The 23,151-nt window shown below is 38.2% G+C and overlaps 2 protein-coding genes across 2 annotated transcripts in view; both read right to left on the bottom strand.

Annotated features, from left to right (window-relative positions):
* Positions 1 to 68, bottom strand: part of LOC104910873 — a 4,550-nt gene extending 4,482 nt beyond the window's left edge. Inside the window, exon 1 of the mRNA XM_019615167.1 lies at positions 33 to 68. Coding sequence (XP_019470712.1) covers positions 33 to 68 — 36 coding nt within the window. The remainder of the gene's footprint in view (positions 1 to 32) is intronic.
* A 5,724-nt stretch (positions 69 to 5,792) lies between these two features.
* HTRA3 (HtrA serine peptidase 3) lies at positions 5,793 to 19,194 on the bottom strand (the record flags this gene model as incomplete). Its single annotated transcript, XM_010710522.3, has 8 exons — positions 5,793 to 6,770; positions 7,227 to 7,322; positions 8,665 to 8,713; positions 12,628 to 12,742; positions 13,394 to 13,426; positions 16,097 to 16,291; positions 17,185 to 17,407; positions 19,034 to 19,194. Coding segments are annotated over 8 exons (1,038 nt in total), but the record flags the coding sequence as incomplete, so codon positions are not given.
* Between the last annotated feature and the right edge of the window lie 3,957 nt (positions 19,195 to 23,151).

Genomic DNA, 23,151 nt, shown 5'->3' with positions numbered 1-23,151 from the left:
TTTTTTTGTTCATAGCCTGAAGATCTGCTCACCTGTCCATCCTCTGTGCTGCCCAAGCAACAGTTCATGGAATCATGGAATCTTAAAATCATAGAACCACAGAATATCCTGAGTTGGAAGGGACCCACGAGGATCAAGTCCAACTGCCGGCTTCACACAGCACAACCTGAAAATCAGACCTTCTTCCTGAGAGTGGTGTCCAGATGCTCCTTGATCTCTGACAGCTCAAGGCTGTGCCCACCGCCCTCTGGCGCAGACCCTTTCCCTAACCCCCAGCTGCCCCTCCCCTGACACAGCTCCATGCCGCTCCTTCGGGCCCTGTTGCTGTCACACAGAGCAGAGCTCAGCACTGCCCCTCGGCTCCCTTTGAGGAGCAACAGCTGCCATGAGGCCTCTCCTCAGTTTCCCTGCTTGTTTGCTAACAGATAGAGAATTGAGCCAGCCAGTAATGTCTTCTAAGTAACTCTGTCTGTCTACTTGTGCTGCCTAGGGAAACACCCCATTGAACAACCTGTGCAGTTCTCTGCAGTAAAAACCCACCAAGCTGCATCTGTTGCCTCCACCGCTGGGAAGGTCTGGATAAGAGACTTCTATTTGTGGAACACCAAAGTTTCAAAAATAATCTACTGCAGGAAGAGGGATGGGAACAAACACAGACCTGGATGTTTTCTTCAGTCTCCTTCAGATAAATAAAGGTGACAGAAAACCAGGTAAATAAAGGCGATAAAATAAAATAAACATTCTACACCACCATTCCATTCCTTTTTTTAGGTCTTCTTCCTACTTCAAAGCAATCCTCCGACTGTAGTCTGAGGTGTGGGTACAGAAATCATACCCACACAATCCATGTATACAACCTCTAGGATAAGCTCTTGATCTTGCATCTTTGAAGACTAGTTCCAGGGTAGTGGTGTCTAAACAGAGGCAGCATCACCTTCTATATCCAGCAATGACTTCATGTTAAACAACTTTTTTCAACAACCCACTGCCCTTGTATTATGGACTTGAAATGCTCAGCAAAGCACTCCAGACTTCAGAGCTTGGGAAGAAAAAACTCACTCTCTTCCGGATTTCTGCCAAACCAAGAAAGCCCTGAGAAAGAAACTAGCAGTCAAAACAAAATTAAAGGGGTGGGAGACTGCTGTCTGGGATGTGTATGGTGGTGCAGAATAGCTGGTGCAAAACCACTGGATAACAACAGAGTAGCTGAAGAGAAGGGCAAAATACAGAAGTGTAGAACAGCTGTGATGGAAGAAATTGTGCAAATTGCTTTGCAGAGGAGAGCTGGTATAGGATCAGTCAAAACACAGAGACTGCTGGCTATGTGGTTGTGCAGAACAGATGCAGAACAACAAGCAGAGATAGTAAACTGCCATTCTTGCAGAAAGGAGTCTTCAAATGCCTAGTTCAGGCAGCTGTACAGCAGTCTTGATCAAGTATCATGCCTGTGTAATTACATAAAATAAAATTTTTATTTAAATGATCTGTCTCCTGAGAGGAATGTTTTTTTCTTGATATTTCTGTGCTGTTTCCCTTTCTTGTTTTACTTTTTGCCCATAATTTGTCTTCCCAACAGTCTCCAAGCCCTTTCATAAAAGGTGTTTTAAGCATGGTATCATCTCACTCCTGTCATCTGAAGTTGTCTTCCACTTTCTCAGCCCCACAGCAGCCACAGACGTAAAAGGGGTGAGAGGGAGCTTGCTGACAGCAGTAAGCCTGCTCCAGCACTGTGCAGCTTCCCTGTAGCATGGAAAGCTCCTGAAATGCTCACATCCTTTAGATCACTTTTAGAATCACTGATCTCTCCTCTTCCTTATGTTAGGGACATGGTTTACTGGGCATAATTGGTGGGAGGTGGACAGTTATGCTAAATGATCTGAGAGGTTTTTTCCAACCTTAATGATTCTGTGATTCTGTGATTTTGCTGTCTAGGTCTTGCAGAAATAATGAAGTAGTTTTAGAAATCTTTCATAATAATAAAGGGTTTTTGGACAGATGATATACCAGAAATTTTCAACTTGTTGATGCAAACTTGACTTATTGACTGGCAGCTATAGCTTCTGCTAGTTTATTTGAAAGACTGCTCTGACCAGTGTGAGGAGGCAAGGGGTACTTAAAATTTATCCAAAGGAAATTGCTGCTTTATTTTCTAAAAGAAACTCATCTGATCCTTGTTCCCTCAGAATAAAAGCTTCTTCAATGCAAAGGCACTAGAGCCTATTACGCGTGCGTGCTATAAATTTTCAGAGATAACTGAGAAAAAAGGAAGCGCTGGTGGAACACAACAGTTTTAGGTGGGTAAGGACACAACCTTTCTCCTCTCTGTGTGTCATGTGTACAATCAGTACGTATACAGAGGTTAGGCTTGGTAAGATGTAAGATCAGTAAGTATACAGATGTTAGGCTTAGTAAAATTGTCACGGTAGAAAGATAATCAAAACAAATAAAAATGCTCACCAGTGTTGTAGACTCACAGTAAACTCCACAAGAAACGATCTCCAGAGAGAAATCCTTCCTCAGTGGCAGTCAGCCCTTAAATGGCATCTAGGAGAGGTGGAGCCAGGCTCCATCCCTTTCTGGTAGCACAGGTGAATTGCCTTCACCTGTGCTCCCATGGCTGACTTGTTGCTTGCCTCAGGTGGTCAATCAGAGGTTCAGGCTGTGATCAACAGTTCCCATACACATGCCTAAAAGGCCAAGGCACTCTACGAAGTGTATTGCTTAAACTTAAATGATGCTCTGTCTCTTAGAGACTATTCAATGTTAATGTAATAAGAATCATTAAGCAATTTATTCTGAAGTCATTACTCTGTTTTCTAGAAGCCATACAGCTTTTACTACAATAACAACCACCACAGAAATGACTATTACACTGTTATCTTCCTAACACACACAGTTGGTGAAAACACCGAAAAATTATTAACATGCTTTAACTTGTTAGTCAATGGATAGAGGCAGCCTAGTGCACTTCACAAGCTGTAAAATGGTAATCCTGACATGGCACCAACTTAGGCATAGGCTTGAAGTTAGTCATGACAGCATCCTTCTGCATCTCAGTTACCCTAAGGTCCAGAACATAATTATTTAATTTATTAAATTTATAAATAATTTATTAATTATTTAATTAATTGGAGGACAAAGGAGAATATCCACTTTTTGCTGGATGAGGCTGGGAATGTGACCACTGAGGATAAGGAAAAGGCGGAGGTTCTGAATGCCTTTTTACGTCTGTCTTTAAAAGTCACACCAGTTATCCTCAGGATACTCCTCTCTCTGACCTGGTAATCTCGGCTGGGGAGCACACTAACCCCCCTGTGATTCTGGAAGAAACAGTCAGAGACCTACTACTCCAACTGGACTGCCACAAGTCTATGGGGCCAGATGAGATCCACCCAAGAGTGCTGAGGGATCTGGTGGAGGTGATAGCCGAGCCGCTTTCCATCATCTATCAGTGCTCCTTGTTGACTGGTGGGGTCCCAGAAGACTGGAGGCTTGCCAGTGTGACTCCCATTTACAAGAAAGGTCGTAGGGAGGATCCGGGGAACTACAGGCCTGTTAGCCTGACCTCGGTACCAGGGAAGGTTATGGAGCAGATTGTCTTGAGGGAGATCATGCGGCATGTGCGGGATGACCAAGGGATCAGGCCTAGACAGCATGGGTTCATGAAGGGCAGGTCCTGTTTGACCAACCTGATCTCCTTCTATGATCTAGTGACCCATCTGGTGGATGAGGGAAAGGCTGTTGATGTGGTCTACCTAGACTTCAGCAAAGCCTTTGACACTGTCTCCCACAGCAAGACAGTGTGCTTCCTTGCAGAAGCTGGCAGCCTGAGGCTTGGATGGGTACACTCCTGGCTGGGTAAGGAGCTGGCGGGAGGGCCGGGCTCAGAGAGTGGTGGTGAATGGAGTTAAATCCACCACTCATGACCGGTGTTCCCCAGGGGTCGGTGCTGGGGCCTGTCCTCTTCAATATATTTATTGATGACCTGGATGAGGGCATCGAGTGCACCCTCAGTAAATTCGCAGATGACTCCAAATTGGCTGGAAGTGTGGATCTGCCTGAGGGTAGCGAGGCCATACAGAGGGATCTGGACAGGCTGGAGAGCTGGGCTGAAGCCAACGGGATGAGGTTCAACAAGACCAAATGCCGGGTCCTGCACTTTGGCTACAACAACCCCAGGCGACGCTGCAAGCTTAGGGCGGTGTGGCTGGAGGACTGCGTAGAGGAAATGGACCTGGGGGTATTGATTGATGCTCGGCTGAACATGAGCCGACAGTGTGCCCAGGTGGCCAAGAAGGCCAATGGCATCCTGGCTTGCATCAGAAACAGTGTTGCCAGCAGGAGCAGAGAGGTGATTGATTTTTCCCCTGTACTCAGCACTAGTGAGACCGCACCTCGAGTACTGTGTCCAGTTTTGGGCCCCTCATTACAAGAAAGACATTGAGGCCCTGGAATGTGTTCAAAGGAGGGCAACAAAGCTGGTGAGGGGTCTGGAACACAGGCCATATGAGGAGAGGCTGAAGGAGCTAGGAATGTTCAGCCTGGAGGAGGCTCAGGGGAGACCTCATTGCTCTCTATAACTTCCTGAGGGAGGTTGTTGTGAGCTGTGGGTCGGCCTCTTCTCTCATGTCATTAGTGATAGGACCAGAGGGAATGGTTTCAAGCTATGGCAGGGGAGATTCAAGCTGGACATTAGGAAGCATTACTTTTCAGAAAGGGTGGTCAGGCACTGGAATGGACTGCCCAGTGAGGTGGTGGAGTCACCGACCCTGGAGGTGTTCAAGGAAAGACTGGATGTTGTGTTGAAGGACATGGTTTAGTGGGAGCTATTGGTAATAAGTGAACGGTTGGGCTGGATGATCTTTTAGGTCTTTTCCAACCTTGGTGATTCTATGATTCTATGTTTTTTGCAAACTAGGATGCAAACAATGTAACGCAGTGGAAAGGGCTTAGCTCTTTTGGAAAGGAACACTTAACAGATATGACTACATCACTTTTGCTCATGGGGTGAAAACAGCTCTTGTTTTACTGACAACATGGATATCACGCCACTATTAATGGCATGGGAAATGATGTGAGGTAAAGGAAAAGCATTCATTTTTAGGATGAAAATAACCAATCTGTCTTTCAGCTGTACAGCTACAGTCACAGATAACGAGCATGTAACAAGGTTGCTCTTTTCACAAACAAGTCAGCATAGACTCAATGTCTAGATTTGATGGCAACTTAAAGAGAAGGTTCTAGTTGCCCCAGGAATTTCACTTCGATGCAAAAATCTGTTAAATGAAGATACAACTATCAAGTTTAGTAAGCACAGCTAATGGCAGCAATATTCACTAAGAAAGAAAGAAGATCATTGTGTATTTTAGGGTATTTAGGAAATCCAGATTTAGCCCTTAGCATTTTCTGAGCTGGGTTTATTATACAAGTCTCACAGGCTGTAATTGTAAAACAAGGAAAACAAGGCTAATAGTGCTTCCTTTCTGCTTCTTGTCACACGCAGGCAGAATAGAGCATAACACAATCCCAGCTAGATAGTCACTAAACAACACCAAAGCACATTTCAAGAATATGAAAAAACACAGAGTAAATAAATGACTTATGTGCAAAACATTTATAAACATTGTCTAAATAAGGGCAGAATAAGTATTCCATAGAGCTGTGTAGGAGCCCATAGCATCAGGGACTAATTTTCTGTAAAAAATTCTCTCTTGGGAGAGTCTACTCCCATTTGACGTACTAGGGAGGGTAGAAAACACTTTAAAAAAAAAAAAAAAAGATTTACACCAGCATTTTATTTGTGTAAACTTTAATCTCCTTACAGTAGAAACTTATACAGTACAAGCCAAAAGTAGTGTAACAATTTTACAGCAAAGCTTACCAGTAAAATGCAAAACTAATTTGTATCAAAAAACAAACTGTGCACTTTCTCAAACTTAATTTTGTTCAGCACATTGTTTTGATTTATATATAATAAGGCATTAATTCTATAAGAATCATTTACTATATTCCAAAATTGCATGACCTAGGTGTAACACTCTATAGCCTGATACCATTTTTGTTCCTTCCGATATTTACAGATTTAGTCTGCCTGCATTGGTATGTAGCATACAAGCACTAAGAACACACACAAGCTTCACCAATATTAGTTTCACATTGAAAAAAGTTATATATATATATATATATATATATATATAAAAGCTCAATTGCGATAGCATGTATCTGCATGACTAATTTATGAATATTTTCTTCTGGCAGGATATTTCCTCAATTCCAGTTGTATTTTGGTCTTTCTAAATGAAGAACTAAGCCTGCTCTAAAGTCTCCTTAAACTGGAAGTGGAACCCATTTCTTTCAGCTTCCCAAACCTTGCTTTCTTCCTCCTCCCCAGAACACCAGTCTTAATTTGCTTTGAAAGTTAATTCTGCAATACATGGCATAACTGAATTCATTCTAGCTACTATGTACAGAAATGGCTCAGGCAATTAAGTTAGTCCACCTTGTCATTAGTCAAAACAAAGTATAATTACTGTAGCTGTAAAGGAGGTATCTAGTGTTCCAGAGTAAGTGTGTTTAATTACGGTGGGAGTTTCCTCAGTTCTATTTACATGACAATTTCAGGCTCAATGTTAAATAGTAAGTCATCATTTCCTCTTCGAACTTCAAGTAGTAGAGGTGATTCATTCATCACAGCCTCTTGAAGGTCACTGGAAGTCATCAAAGGACGCCCATTGACTTTAACAATGATATCTCCATCTTGGATACCTCCTCTGCAAAGAAAGAAGAAACACAATAAAGAAAAGGTACCAAGTCTATTTACCACCTCTTTGGCAGTTGTGATAACTTTTTATGTGTTTTAGTTTCCTTTAAAAGAGGATTTTCACCCTTCTGACTCTGTTAACAGAGTTCTCTTGCATCTTCTCAATAATTCCTGACATAATATTTAGAAATGTTATTTTCCACATTTTCTGAAAGGTCTCCTCCTCTAAGCTAAAGCTTTGTTGTAGACAATAGTTCAGGCAATGTCTTATGTGAATGTCTTATTCAGGCTAGAGTAGAATTTTAGCACACAATTTTTTTCTTTTTTTAAACCCAAAAGCACAATTTTAAGTTGTTTAAATACAAATCAAGATTGCCATAAAATATACTTGAATATGAACAAGAGTACTGCCTACTAGTATTTATTTGGAGATTTATTTATGAAGAAAATAAAGCGCTCTACACACCTATGAGAAGGTGAATTTGGAACAACTTCATGCACGTAAATTCCACTTCTGACATCAGGAAAATCAGCATTATTGTGTTTCAATTCTTCCACCAAGCTATAAGAAGAAATACAAAGGGTTTCATTTCACTAGAAAAAGTAGGAGCATTCAGAAATTCTTATTTGCTCTCTAATATATTTATTCTTAAATTTTCGTGATCAAAAATGAACACAGCACAGAGACAATAGCACTCTCTGACCTACATGCTAAAAGGACCAGACATTCCTGTCCCAAACAATTAACACTGGTAATAACTTACAAATTTGTTCATGTTTTTACTTCTTTCATCTTGGACAATACTCTTAATTTGTCTTTATCTAGAGCATTATTGCTTTTGACAGCATCTAGCATCATACAGGAGATTAGAACTGTGAATTTTCCAAGGAAACTACAACTTCCTTAATTTTTCTGCATATACACCTTTATAAAGAAGACAGAAACAAACTGCAAAATAGGGACCCTAAAAACATCCTGTCATTTCTGAAAAAATCACATCATTTGTGTCTGTGTACAATGTGGGCTCAGGCTCACTTTGAGAGAGATTTAAACTAATGCTGAATTAGTTTGCTGCCCATCATGAAAAGCTGGAGACTCTCAGATGGAAAGAAAACTGAAATGACTGCATACAGTTTCACTTTGCTTTAGTTTTTATTGAGGAAGCTAATACTTAAAAGACAAACAAACACAGCGAGAAAATTTGTCTTTTCCCAAAAAAGAGGCCTGCAGATCTTGCACTGCTTCATTAGACACCACAAAACCAGTGAAATCTTGCATCGTGTTCATAACATAGTTACAAGAAAATCATTCAGAACTCCTCATTGTTGGTGGTGATCCAGAGATCTTAATACCATTCCACTGATTTATTCCAGCTGAGGATCTGACCCTTTAGGGAGGACTGAAAGAGTAACTCAATAAATAAAGAAGGCTTTACTACAACACCAGCTGGAAATTGTCTTGTTTAATTTTGTAGCCTACTGCCACTTTGGAACTATGCCTACTGCTGGGAATGAACCCTCATCTGTAATTCCAGCATACATCCAGGTAGCAGCAAGACATGAAGCATTAAGAAAAAGAAAAGAATATAGAACTGGAGGAAGGTGTCCCTATTCAGATTTTGTTGATATGGGAGCACACAGGTTTGAACTTTCACAACTACTTTCCTTCCAGTTAATGGTTAGATAAAATCTCACATCATTTGGGCACTACTGTTACTGATAAAATTGCTATAAAACCCTCAGAGTCACCTGAATGCAGCAGCTTGTTTAAACAACACCTAAAAACTGCTGTCATTCCAGACATGTTTTTCAAGAACTTAAGGAAGTACTCAGGCCCTTCCTAATTCCCTCCAGATTTCACACGTTATGCACAATCATATAGATCACCTCTCTGAGATACTTACGCAGGTGTGATTGTCAGCATTCGGATGCCAATGAAACGCTTTTTGCTATCTGAAAAGAACACAACAGGTGTTTAAGAAATTCAGGCAAACATGGACAAAATAGCCACTTCGTTGACCCAAGTACCTGTCTATTGAAACAGAAAGTATTTTTAAAAAAATCTGATCAGAAATCATGCACATCTACACTAAGGTCACTTATTTTGCTTAATTCTGGTATACAGAATGACAATCTTGCTCCCTGCCAATGAGAGTAAGAGAGAAGCTCATTTATTCTATGTAAGACCTTTCCTTCAGGAAAAAAATTTCATGAATTATTATCAGATGACTTCAGTAAATGGAAGACCTTATAACCAACTGCCGCTTCTTCTGAAACTGGTCAAGACAATGTAATCATATAATGTTCTCACTATAACTGCAGAAACAGGATTAAAAAAAAAAAAGGAAAGAAAATTTCCAACTTTCAGAGAAAAAGACAGTCTTATAAATAGAAAAGTAAAAGGATCACACCAATTTCTATTCCAAAGAGTGAAAAACAAGATTAAAAAAAACAAACACATAGGCATTACTCAAGACTCTATAGAAATTTAAATGGTAGAGATTCACTCCGTCAGAGGAGAGCCGCATTTCTGTAGTCGGCTTTTAGTAGTCATGATACCACACAGCTGTTTAATGAACAAATGCAGTTCGATGACTTCCTGGAGTGCTTCAGTAGTTAGTTATATCCGGTATGAAACAATATTTCCCTTATTTGTTCCAGCATAACTATCCCACAATTTCTTTGAGTTTCTCTATGTTCTCGAGTGAGGAAAAATATTGTTAAGGAGATGTATAGTTTCCTCTAACTTTTCTTCTTTCCAAGAAAAACAGTCCCAAGTAAAAGAATTAGCCCTAAATCTTAAGAGCGTTCAGTACTCCCATTAATGTCACCAAAAATGCTGAGTATCAAAAAATGGTATTTTCTACACTCTAGACAGTCTTACGTCTGTAAGTCATCTCTGCCTTTCCTTGAAAACTTCTGGCTATCTTGTATTTTCTTCTATTAGTAAAACTGTGATCAAAATCTCACGCAGCACTATTACATGAAAATGTAGTCTCAAAAGCATTGGGCATGGCCATGAACACTCATAATTCTTCCCAAATCTACATGGCAAATACAAACACTTAAATACAAATGTTCATGTTTATTTTAAAAAGCAAAACATGGTAACTGATACACAAAAAAAATAACTCCTCCTTTCTGTGATGTTAGGCAGTTAAACGATGAAGTTGTCTCCCTGAGATCACAGTCAACCACATGGATAAACACTCTGCAAACAGTTTATTGTCTGTATTACTCAGTTTGCTGCTGGTCATCACCTGTGGGATATTGAAGCATGAATATTCTGGGGGCTGAGTTCAGAATGTTTACATGAAGGGAAACGGAAATAAGAAAAGGGACAAGAGAAACTGATCTGGAAGAAACAAAACAACAAGGGAAAGAGCTAGGCAAGAATGAAGAAACACTGTGTTAATAACGCTGATCTGAAAGGGAATTATTTCCCCAGTGGCTAATAACGTAAGCAAAAAATAAAGCATTGGAAAAAGTAATCTGGTAACTACATACTCACTGATAAATAAAGGTCTCATTTCACCTTTATCTTTAGGCAGTTTGATCTTATTATACCTTTGTTTATTCAAAAATCACCTTTAGCCCACTCTCTGCAACAAATTTGACACATTTCAAATAGTCTTTCACACTTTATGAGTAACAGTCTACTGTATTAAGTGAAACTATTAGCTGTGAGCTATAGAGTTATTCTGAATGCAGAATCTTGATTTCTCCCCTCCCCAGTCCATGTCATTTTGGACATAAGAAAGCTTCAGGTAAGAGAGGTTAAGTAAAGAAAGCTTTCTTCCATTTGATTTAACCCACGTCAAATATGTTATACAAAGTTTTCATCAACAATAAGTAGAGAGATTAAAATTGATGACTTCATTGTAAGTTCCAGTTGAGACTGAATGAGCATAATAAACCAGTTGTACTATTTTAACACAAGGGGCCTTATGGAGATCACATTGGATGTATTTATTCTTTAATATTTTATCAAATTAATAATTTGCTGTCTTCCATCCTAGAAGATCTATGTCAAACACTTTCTAGTCTTATTGTTCTGCTCATGTCTAAACTAACTAAAGGAATAGATAACAAAGGTAAGACTAAAACTGAAAAATTCTTATCCATTACCAGCAAAAGGCAGTGGTTTAAAAAAAAAACAAAACAGCAAGATATAAATGGGTATGTGCCAATATAGGAATTCCTAACTGTAAAAGAAGTTGATGTTATTACTTAAATTCAAAATTAGCTAAGAATTTCAGACCTTTCAAGCAGTAAGTATACGGAATGTAGAAAACTGCTGGTCAAAAATACGTTAGAAAATATTATGCATCATTCATACTCAGGAAACACAGAATGTTTAGATCATAATTATCAATGCAAATAATTAATTCAAGTGCCATTCTCTCCAAATGTTTCCCCCTCCTTTTCCTGTACTTAGGTAGGTCACACTTGCAGTTCTTACATGTATGGGCCTTCAAGAATGCACACCACCTATATAAAATTGGCAGTTATCTGATCAGCTGAGATTTAAAAGACTAAGGGTCAAATTTATTAAATAATATCCTGAACATTTCCTGTATGATAGAGTTAATCTGGAAAGAGATTTTAGAATTTTATCATCCTCAGGCAATGCAATATTTAGACCAAAATGGTAATACCCTTAAACTTACTTCTATGACCTAATTGTACCATAAGGGCGGATCCCACTGAAATTACTGAAAAGTAGTTGAAGTGAAATAAAACATGATAAAAACATCCCAAAAATTTTGTTTACATAAATTCCTCATGACAAGAAATAATACAACAAAAATGAAAAGTACTGCTGAGGGCCTAAAAAATGCAAAATTATTTTCAGATATTATGAAACTGTCTGCTAGAAGTTCTCTTCCTCTATGCATCAAGAGCTCTAAATGACTGCTTTTCTGAGGTACTTCAATGAGTTAGAAACAAAATCGCCTGTGCAAAGAGTATGCCAAGCACTGAAAGTTACTAATGCTAAGAGTAAGTGTGAATCCTTCTTTGATTATGCAGTAATGAGAAGGTTGAAAAAAAAAACAAAACCAAGTAGTACATGCAAATCACAAGATAAACTGAAATCTTTCACTTTTAAGAACTGCATAGGTAGCATTAGTTAGCAGGTTCACCACTCTGTAGAAGCAGATGTGCCTGAGGGTACCTAAGGGAACAAGGTGGCTTGTTTCAATGGTGACATATCCACCTTCTAGCCCTAACTATCAAGAATCCACTGACTGGTTCCACTGGTGCTGAAAGTCCATTGGTGGACTTCCACTGGGTCTACTTGCAGACATGGCCCTAGATAAACCATTACTCTTCCTTGTAATCTTCCTTCCTACTCTTTCCTTCCTTGAAATGAGCAGTTTGATTCTCTAGGGCATGATCACCACCATTACACATTGCATCTTTCAGAAGACAACAAGAATTATCAGTTAATCACCTACACAAATAAACAATTTTTGGACATGTTGGCTGAAACAAAATTATGTCATCTACCTTGAAATGCATTATTAACAAATATTTCCATCAGCTTATTTTTCCAAATAAACAAGTGAAGACAACTTAATTTGCGAAATGTAGCAAAGATCACTCATGTCCACAGAGGCCCTTCGTCACAGATTTTTACTGGTAATGTCTATTGTTTAGGGGTGTGAATAATAAAATGTCACTCCTATTTCTGCGAAGCTGTCTTCTGTTTTCATGTCCAAGGCATTCTATACTAGAGTAATTAGAAAATTACTAAGGTAATGCTGAGTTTTTCCAGTAGTAGGACCCATGCCTTTTTGCATTTCATTGACAAGTTAAGATAATGATTGACAGATGACAGCATCACTGTTTCTTGCAGGCTTTACCTTTATTTTGTTTGTCAAGTGACTCTGTGAGGAACTGAGTAATGCGGTCCGATGGAATAGCAAAGGAAATTCCAGCTGTAACCTTCAAGGTGTTAATTCCAATCACTTCACCATCCTGTTGGGAAACAGAACTCAATTAATATGCTTTTAAGTGACAAGGTTCAGCTCACTTCCTAGCATTTCATTTTAAAAGCTAGCATAAGTAATTCTGGAGCACTGTAATCACTTAAGAAATAAACATTACTTCTAAGGGAGGATCTGGGTTCTGACTCACAATCCTTCTCACATTTAACCAAGTTGATTAGAGAGATTACAGTACAGTTTGTTCATCCAAGGTCCATCCAACCACTCAGCAAGACGTTCCCTCCGCCAAGCAGGTGGTGGAGTCGCATCTATCACCACAGCCAGAATTCACAAACTGCAAAACCAGGGCTGGTTTTAAAATCAGTTATATAGATTGCCCAGATCTGATCTTCGCCCTGCATCCCAGGTTTCAGAGTGCGAAAGAATGTAACTTCTACAAGAACGTATTTTTCTAATTATTGTATAAAGTTTCCTGTACCCTATAATGCAACATTTCTCAAAGACATATGAACTAAAACTTAATTTGCATTGTTTCTATTAGCCTCAGGTTATCTGTCTACCATTAGCTTGAATGACTAGAAACTATGATTATAGATATAATCGATGAACCTTTTCAAAGAAAAAGTCTCCCACTTATTTCAAGCAAGCTCTTAAAAAAAAAAAAAAAGTCACCTCGACTTACCAGATTAACTAGAGGTCCTCCAGAGTTGCCATACTGTAAAAATGACATAAGGGAACAATAAATTGGTGCTTTACTATCAATAAACTACTACCAGGAAATAAAAATTGTACTTGAAGCAGCATTTTGTTTTTAAGCAAATGAAAGAGAGCAAGGCATTTCTTATGCTGCACTGAAGGGTTCTGATGGCAGAAGATTACAAGTAGGTCCTACCATATTTGTTTACACCTCTTATGATTAGATTTCTTTTTTCTTTTCAGTAACAGGCCTTAAATTACGAGCAGCAGCTTAACACTCAAAAGAGTTCTGCCTTAAAATCAACAAGAATCACTAAGTAATTAATATGAGTGTTTCAATTCTGCTAAATAATGTTAGAACAAGATTTTAAGGAGTTTTAAAGTTATATTTCACTAAGGTACATTCAACATATGCAGAGTTCTGAAACAGTTCTATTAATCACTTTGTAACACTATCAGTCTCTCTTATTCTCCACTGGAAAAGAACACAGTGCTTTGCAAGTTTAATCACAGAGCATTGCTATGAGGTAGGTACTACATAAGGACTGATTTAGTAAACACAGAGATCCATACCCCTCTAGGGAGAGCAAATTGCAGCTCTGAGCAATCTGAAATTACCTAATACCTAATGGCCTTCAAAAGAAACATCGAACAGGACTACAGGAAGTGGGAGATTGAGAAATTCCTTGTTCATCTTCATGTTGGCTCAAGAAGTTTGTTTTCGAGTGAGGCCAGAGTTTTCAAGTAGATCTCCTGAACAGCCAAAAGCAGCAACTTACCACTCAAAATAAACCAAAGCTAAGTGATGCATGATAGCAACATGAGCCATATAAACTGTTTACACTTAGATAGCACTGGGGAAAACTTACAGATTCTCTTAAGAATAAAACAGACATTAAAGTTCTAAAAACATATTTGAAGTTTGTGTCTAAACAGAGATCGGTTTCTTATATTGTATCTTTCCAGTGATCAGAAGCCATACACTCAATTTTTATGTCTCACACACAAAGGAATTGAAATTGACTTTTCAGCCTTCCTCAGTTATCATCTCTCATTCACTTTTCATCTGTTTGAAGGATCTTCTTACGGAAGGAATTTTGGTATAAGCAGTACAGCTCCATTTAGGAACTTATGGCTGTGTTTTCTCCTGCTCCATGTTCCTGCTGTCCTAGCATTTCTCAGAAGGCAGCTGCATGCACATTCCTACAGGAAAGTCTTGGCTGAGCCACAGGAATGCTCTGAGTAGACCAGCACTCTAACTCCTCCCATTCTCAGGAGAAAACTAATGCATTAGCTAAGTACACAGCATCCCTATGCCAGTGACTATATCCATATTTTGTGGTTTCATATGGCAAAGCAACTCGTATGTGTTGTCATTTTCCTCACCTCCTTTACCATCAATATTCCACTTGCTCAAGTATCATCCAATACACTCTGCTAATCTAAACTTGATCACTAGCTTTTGAGGGCAGTGAATGCCTAAGAATATGCAAGAAAACAGTTTGATCTGGAAGAACGTGAACAGGCGTGAAGTCAAGAATCCCACGTTCTAATTTCTTCTCTGCAACCAAGTCAGACTATACTCCCAAGTAACACATTTATCTTAAGTTTTACTATCTTCTTTTTACATATTAAAAAAACTAATTTCAATTCAGTGTCTTCAGAGCTTCAGGTTCTGTATTATTATAGAAACTTTTTGAAAAAGCAAATTTTTATGCCATCTCTTAGCACAAAGATATATTTACTCTTATGTTTTTTTCTGCTCAAAACTTCTCTCAACTGTGAGAATAAGCATGTGCCAAGAGCTTTGCATGCTTAAAACACTGAGCATGAGTTTTCATGTGAAAATTGGTATTGAGGTTCAGCAAACAAATGCTGAAAACATTTTTCTTTAAAAGTCTAACAGATTTAAGATGTGAAATGTCATGCCATTTTCTACCTCAAATATGCATGCAGTGCTTTTTAGAATCGCTACAAGTTATATACACATCCAAGTATCCCACTGAAGCATTTTCAACCTCTTCTGGCTGCTCTGAAGGATATTGTTTTCATGCATTTCTATACAATGTGCAATGCTAGAGGGATGTTTAACTCTATACAGGATTTCAAATTTTATATAATTTTAAATCTAGATTCTTAGATGAAGTGTGTGACGCAGAAAGGGAAAATAAAAACAACAGCCCCCTTATCTCCTTAAAAATACAAGAACAACAGAAAGCCCTCCTTAAGATCTTACCTGGCTGTCCTGTCATTAAATTCTAGCAGATGCTATGAACTTGACTGCTCCATCTGGTTCTAATGGATGGAGCTGAAAGAAACTTTTGCTCTATTCTACAGCTTGCTGGACCAGACCAGCTGAACAAGCATAGAGAAAAATGTGTTGGTTTACTGCTGGTCTATAGAATCACACCTTACTGCAGAAGATTTACAGAATGAGAGGGGTCTGTCACACATAACATCTTTGCAGACAACAAGCTCATAGAGGTCCATTTTATTTAACATTCCTTTCACAACATTAATGCCTGAACAAAACTGACAGGCACAGCATAGTCTTCTATAAAAATAAGAGCCTATCATTGATTTCAAACAAAGCAGCTTTTATTTGGTGGATTCATCTCTCTGCTGAATATGTGGGTATTTCAAGGTCCCAGAACTGTGAAGCTCAGCTTCTCACATACCTAGTACTTACATTGATAATAGCATCTGTCTGAATGTAATCCATATCTGAGTCCCGCAAGCCAAGTTCTTTGCCATCTCGCTGAGCAGTGCTGACAATACCTGTTGTCACAGTGTTCTGAAGGGCAAATGGGCTTCCAATTGCCACCACAAATTCTCCTGGTCTTAGATCAGCAGAGTGCCCCAGTAACAATACGGGTAATTTTTTCTTAAATACAACAGGAAAAAAAAAAGCTATCATTAGTTTGTATTGAAAATAACTTGTCTAGAAAGATTAAAAAAAACTAGTTGGAAGTTAGGAACATATACTTTGCATTATATTAATGCATCTCACTAGAACTGCCTCAAACCATCTTCAGAAACAAACTGCCATCAGCATTATCTTCCAGTTTCATCCAGAAAAATGCTAGCAAGATTTTGAACAAAATTTCCCTATTTTCCAGTAGATTCTTCCCTCCTCCTCCTAGAAATAACATACAAGCCTGCCACTTCTTCTACATAAGCTGCCAGAAAATGTACTGGACACTAAACGAGTAAGGAGAATGGCCTGCATCTTCAGTTAAAGGTAGCCAAACCTGGCCACATATTAGCTGAGCTGCTTTTTCTTTTATAACAGCTCACAGAATCATTTGAATTAGAAGGGACCCTTAAAGGTCATCCAGTCCAGCTCCCCTGCAAGGAACACTTACAGCTAGATCAGGTTGCTCAGAGCCCCATCCAGACTGACTTTGAATGTCTCCAGGGATGGAGCATCCATCACCTCTCTGGGAAACCTGCACCAGGGCTACAAACTTTGTCCTTACATCCCATCTAAAACTTCCTCTTTTAATTTGAAACCATTTCCCCTTATCTATCACAACATGCCTTGCTAAAGTGCCTGCCCTCTTCTTTCCTATAGCCATCCCCTGCAGAGAAGACAAAGTTATTCAGTTCTAAGATAGGACAAAATTTCCAGACCTATAGAGACAATTTGTTCAGTACGTTATCTCCAGATACATTTCCAGGGAATCCTTAAGCATATATTCCAGCCAGTACGTCTGTACTCAAGGAAACTTAGATAAGGTTACCAAATTAATTAATTCAGCTCTTTATACCACTCACCTTAGGGTGGATCTTTATTGTCGCAATGTCAGATTTCTTGTCAATGTCTCTGATGGTTGCTTCATATGTATCTCCATTCTGTAGCTGTACTTTCAACTGCTGTCTCCCTGATATAGCATTGGTACTTGACACCACGTGTGCATTGGTCACAATTAAACCAGTATCAGACATAATAAACCCAGATCCACTGGAAAGTGGGACATTTCGACCAAACAGAGGGTGCCTATACAAGAAAGAAGTAAATGTAATTCATAAGGGAAACATAACTTAGAGAAGATCATATCAGAGATCATTTACCACCTTTCAGCCAATAGCAAAGCATTTGATGACCAACATTAAAATCTTCAACCAAAAAAAAAAAATTGATGCATCTCTTTCTGAAAACTGCACACTGATTTTAGTCAGTGAGACAGGAACTGTATTTTTTTTTTTTTTGGAAAGCTTTGTCCTTTTCCTTTGATTTCCGCGTATTTCTTTATTGGTTTCCTGCAGAACAGCTAAATGACAAAAACGGAAGGAAGAGGACCCATCTGACCCAAGAGCTGTTTCTTCCATGTGAGAAAAAAAATGACGACAGAAAATTGTAAAGCTGATAAATGGACTGATACTCTAATGGGAAAAATTTTGATGAAGAACAAAGAAGGAACCTTGTAGCTAGGCAGAGGAGCAAATAAAGAGGAGACATCTGAGGAAATCATGAAGCACAAGGGTAGGCTGGCAGAAAAAGATGTCTGGAGACTGAAAGGATTTGGAATGTAAAAGACAAAAGAAATGAAAAACACTAACAATGGGTAGATTTGGTGGAGAATGACACTTGCTGCAATACAGACAGTTAGGACTTTATAAACTGTTTAGAGTACTACGACTTTTCCATGTGAACAATTGCTGTAATGATCTTAGATTTGTTAGGGGAACAGAAAGTGCTGCAGAAGATGAGAAAAGGTCCATAAGTTCTTCCTTCTTTCAAGATGTGATCCTTATTAGGAAATTGTTTGAAAGTTCTGGACTATTCAGCAGTAAAGAACTGGAGTCAATCCCAGGCAGAAGGCAGATATTACAATTAGCACCCAGCAGGCTGCTGGACAAACTAATAAAGAAAAAAAAAAAGCCTTCATATAAAATGCAAAGATCTTAAAAATATTCATCTGTAACATTCTCACAAAATACCAATCGTGTACACAAAGTCCAGGTTTCAGAAAAACTGACTAAATGTTAATAAGTTAAAACTCTCTACTCAGCTTCAGTTATGCTGTATGTCTTGGACAGCAAATTTAGCACATTTTTTCCCCTATCAGAAATCACTTATGGATTTTGATAGGTTACAGATAGTCAACAAGCTGCCTCTTCATGTTCTCCCTGACAAAATAAAATCAACTGACATTAGATATCATTGAAAATGGAACAACCAACAAGGTGATATATTTTTTCAGTTTGTTTTTGGCCTTGATTTTTAAAATTCTGAAATAATAAAAATAATTGAATATGCAAACATTTTAGTTATTTTAATCAAGAATGAAGACACATCCAAAGATGAGATACATATTTTATATGTAGAGCACTCTAAAACCAGTACAACTAATCTACTAAATCTACTAAATCTACTAAACTGGAACAGAACACACAAATTGGTAATTGTACTATTCATGCAATATCTCAATTTCACAATCTTTAGATCTTCCTTCTCCAAATAAATGAGTCTACTATGATGTTTCAGAGTATTTTGTGAACATTAGAAACTCAAAAGCAAAGTCAGTACATTGTTCTGTTTAATTGGAAAGGGAAGAAAGGAAAGTATTTGTAGACTTTTGTAAAACAATACAATTACAACTCAAAAAATTAAAAGAATTACCTGAGAAAAAGTTCAATGTGCACAACTGCAGGTGCAATCTTTTCCACCACATCTGCTATGAAGTTAAATTTGTATCTTGGACTGCTGGACTGTAGGTGACCTATACTAGCAGAAAGAATTGGATATGTTAGTAAGACTGTACCCTTTTCACCAAGCAGATAAGATTATTTGAAATCTGTTTCTCCTACCAAGACAGCTTTCAACTAGATACTGGAAAAGGTACTAAAGACATTAAGATTTGTTAAAAACCTTGTTTAGTTTGATCCTTAAAAAATTAAACAGCAATATTACTTGATTATAATTTCTTTGACTTTCTTAGAAGTCTCTTTGTCCAAAGTATTTTTCACAGGACAGTGATTAATTAGTATATAAAATGCATAGGATCATAAGGTAAGTCAAGTTGGAAAGCATCTTGGGAGGACTCTGGTTCAACCTCCTGCTCAAAGCTGGATCAGCTACTAAGGTAGACCAGTTTGCTCAAATGCTCTGTCTAGTTGGAACTTGAAAACCCCCAAGGACAGAGACTCTATGGACTCTGGGTACTTGTCCCACTGCTCCAATGACCCTCATGAGATAGAAGTTTTTCTTATAGTCTGAATCTTGTAGAAATTCATGTTTCAACTCATACCCATGGTCTCTCATCCTTCCACTACTTGCTGCTGTGAAGAGCCTGGCTTCACTTTCTCAATAACTCCCTCATGAATACCTGTTGTTAGGTGCTCATGAAGCTCTCTCTTCTCCAGGCTGAACAAGCCCTGTTCCCTTAGTAGGCTCTCACAGCACATACACTCCCATCCCCACAATCTTGGTGGCATTCTGATGAAGTCACTACAGTTTATTAAAGTCTTTCTTGTATGGAGGGGTCCAACAGGATGCAGTTTTCAAGATGTGGTCTAACAAGTGCTGAGTAATATTACTGCAGCATTTGAGAACTGCTTTTACAGCCCAAGTTTGGATTTTTTGAAGTAGATACACTAGAAACTTGCTATAAATGATAACCTTTGCACCTAAAGAGTTTGGCAAGCTCACATGTAAGCTGTCACAAGTAGTTGAACACAGCAATAGTTTACTATATAATAAGCATTCATCTGATAAAGGTCTGTGCAATACTAGGTCAAACAGCATTATACACAGTAATTAGAAATACAGAATATAATTCTGTGGAATAGAGACCTTACAGGAAAAAGGCATAATGACTTCTAATGTCACAACACCACAAACAAATAACAGCATTTGTGGTGGAATTCCACACTTATCTGCAGTCCTAATACATGAAGACACATCGCCACATATCTTAAACATATGCTAGAGGACATATCACTACATTCAAACATCAGTGATAACTATAGGATATAGGGCACTAGTAGACAAATTGTGATTGAATACAATCAAATCTGGTGCTACAGCACACTATTTAGCCCAGGAGTTAGAATTCTATTTGGTGAAGAGGGAGAGTGTCTACATTTTAACTTCTACTTTTTATTGTCTAAACGACACCAACTATACAGAAGTGATGTTTTGTGCCAACATAATTTGCTCCAAGTTCAACTCATGCTGAAGAATGAGCTCACAGTAGGTCTTATACTATTTTGCGTAATTCTCAGTTCAAAGGTTATTTTCACCACTGTATCTAAGGACTTGAAGCAAAGACAGTAGCTTTGTAACTTTTGGAACAGACACAACACCACTATGAACAACAAAAAAAAGTATTAAAGAGATCAGATTAAGCCAATGAGGTATTTCTCCATAAAAACCTGTGAGTAGTTTTTCCCACTACTGGATGCGAAATTTACTTTCAAGGGGAAAGAAACCGTGCTTACATTTAGCAAGCTAAATTTATATGATACGGTATAAACAGATGGAACTTGGCAGGACTAGATTCAGTCTATTATTTCTATGTACATTCTCACACACCCTGAAAAATCACTTTAAACAATTGAATATACTTCTTTCAGTACTGGGTTTAAAAGAGACGATACAAGCGCGAATTAAAAAGTCAGACAAATATAAGCAATACTTATATACTTAACACAATATGTTGTCATTTATTTTGCTTTCTGGGGCACTGAGGATTAATCTTAGCTTCAGCTCACAAGAAGCTTGCCTGATTACACAGTATACCCTTTGAAGTCTACTAACATGACTTTAAATGCTTGCATACACAGCAATGTTCACTGGTAGGATGCAACATTATCATCAAGTGTATCTTAATACAAATGACTACACATCTATGAAAATCAGTTGGACAGACCTTCAGCCACTGAATAAAAGTATGTTTGGGAAAAGTACTGTGAATGCAGGCTTCCTGTTGGTGTGGCTCTCTGTAAGGGCAACTAAATCTCTTTATATCTGCTGAGTGCTGAATTGTTTCCACCCATGCCAAATTGTCACAGCATTGTACATGGCCAAAAGCAGAGAAGGAAGCCTGCCAAAAGCTCAGCTTCACACTGCTCCTAACCCATCATGAGGCAAACATTATGAGTGGCTTTCCAGGTATGATTTGGGGGTAAGCAGAAAGAAAATCTGAATAAGACAGCAGATGAACATAAATATTGAAAGAATGGAAGAAAATAAAATGCAATAAAATGGAGATGAAACTGTAAAACTGAAGCAAAGCTTCTCTTCTTTCCATTCTCTGTTAGAGTATTCCTTGGTTTGAACACAAATCCTGAGCCTTGCTGCTGGGATCAGAAAATAGCAAGACTCAGACCTGAAGGTGAATCCCAACTGGCCTTCCCTAGTGGAAGGGAAAAATTAAAACAATGAGGATTAAGAATAATATATATGTAAACTCTGTAGGAAAGGTCTAGCTGAAGATCATTGGGCTGATGAGAGATGAGCTGTCCTTGTTAGTATCTGCTGAGGGCTAAATACTGGTGAAAATTGACTTACAATCTTGAGATGCTTGCATGGAAACTGATCTCTCTTCAATTCTGTTCTAGAAGCCGGGGGTGACAAGAATCTATGTGTCAGACCTTCAATCTGCCCTTTAATTTGCATTACCTGTTAGAGTACAGCTACTGCTCTTACTGAAACATAAAATTAAATGTGACTTTTTCATTCTCCTCTTCTGGGCCAGACATTCTTGCTGTCTGGCAGTTCCATGCAGCTCTCAGACCTCTGCTGGACTGCGACTGTAAAAGCTTTAAGTTTCATGTTTTTGACCTATTGACTTACAGAGATCTGCTGCATATTTTTCCAAAGGTTTCTCAATAGCATCCATTATTTTCCATGTTGTTACTGCATGTTCAAAATCATTTCACATTAGTCAAAGCTGATTTATCTTGGCAAAAAGAAATAATGTATGCCAACTATCTATAAAATAACCAAGGCATTAAAAAGTGCTGCAAACTTGAAGTAAAAACAAATTTATACTGGACAAGTCCTTAGATTTCTGCAACTTTCTTATTAAAAGAACTAGAGTTGTCCAATCATACCCTCAAATCAACCAGATTCAGCAAATCTGAACTCTCATCCCAGCACCCTTTACAGAGCACTTAAAATCCATACTTGGGTGTAAGTGCATAAGCTGGAGTTTAAATCACTCAGTCTGTTTTGTTAAATTTGATCTCACAGTTCCAATTCTATGGGCTCCAACTACATTGGATTTATATGGATAAAGCTAAGTGTCAGGTAGGAGTCACTTATTTTCAGCAAAAAACTTGGATAACAGCATTACCTACAGGATATGAGTTCATTTAATAGCTTTATGTTTACTTTCTTGCAGAGGCAATAAACCCACTCCAATCACATTAACACTGCTGTAAATCAGGAGCAACAACAAATTTGTGGAGTTGAAAAAGAACTGGGGAAAAAAAAAAATCAGCAGAAATAAATTGTCATTGTTCCTCTGAAAACAATAAAATTAGAACCATTTAGAATTTCAGAAGACTGAAAGTTTTTGAATATCTGCCAACCTACTGTAGAATTTAATCAAATCACATTCAATGCTTTCTTAAAGACAATACTTTGGACTAAGAGCTACAATTTTAAATTTGTTAGGAACTTGTGAGTCTGGGAAACTTATTCTTTTGAGACTGTTCTCCCATTCCTCTTCTAAAACCAACTACAGAAAGGATCTGTATGTTCAGCAAAATTATTATGTCTAAGGAAAGACT

Source organism: Meleagris gallopavo, chromosome 4 (assembly GCF_000146605.3).
Source record: "Meleagris gallopavo isolate NT-WF06-2002-E0010 breed Aviagen turkey brand Nicholas breeding stock chromosome 4, Turkey_5.1, whole genome shotgun sequence".
Classification (NCBI taxonomy): domain Eukaryota; kingdom Metazoa; phylum Chordata; class Aves; order Galliformes; family Phasianidae; genus Meleagris; species Meleagris gallopavo.
Note: the sequence above shows the minus strand (reverse complement) of the source record. Positions and strands in the feature narration are given on the sequence as shown.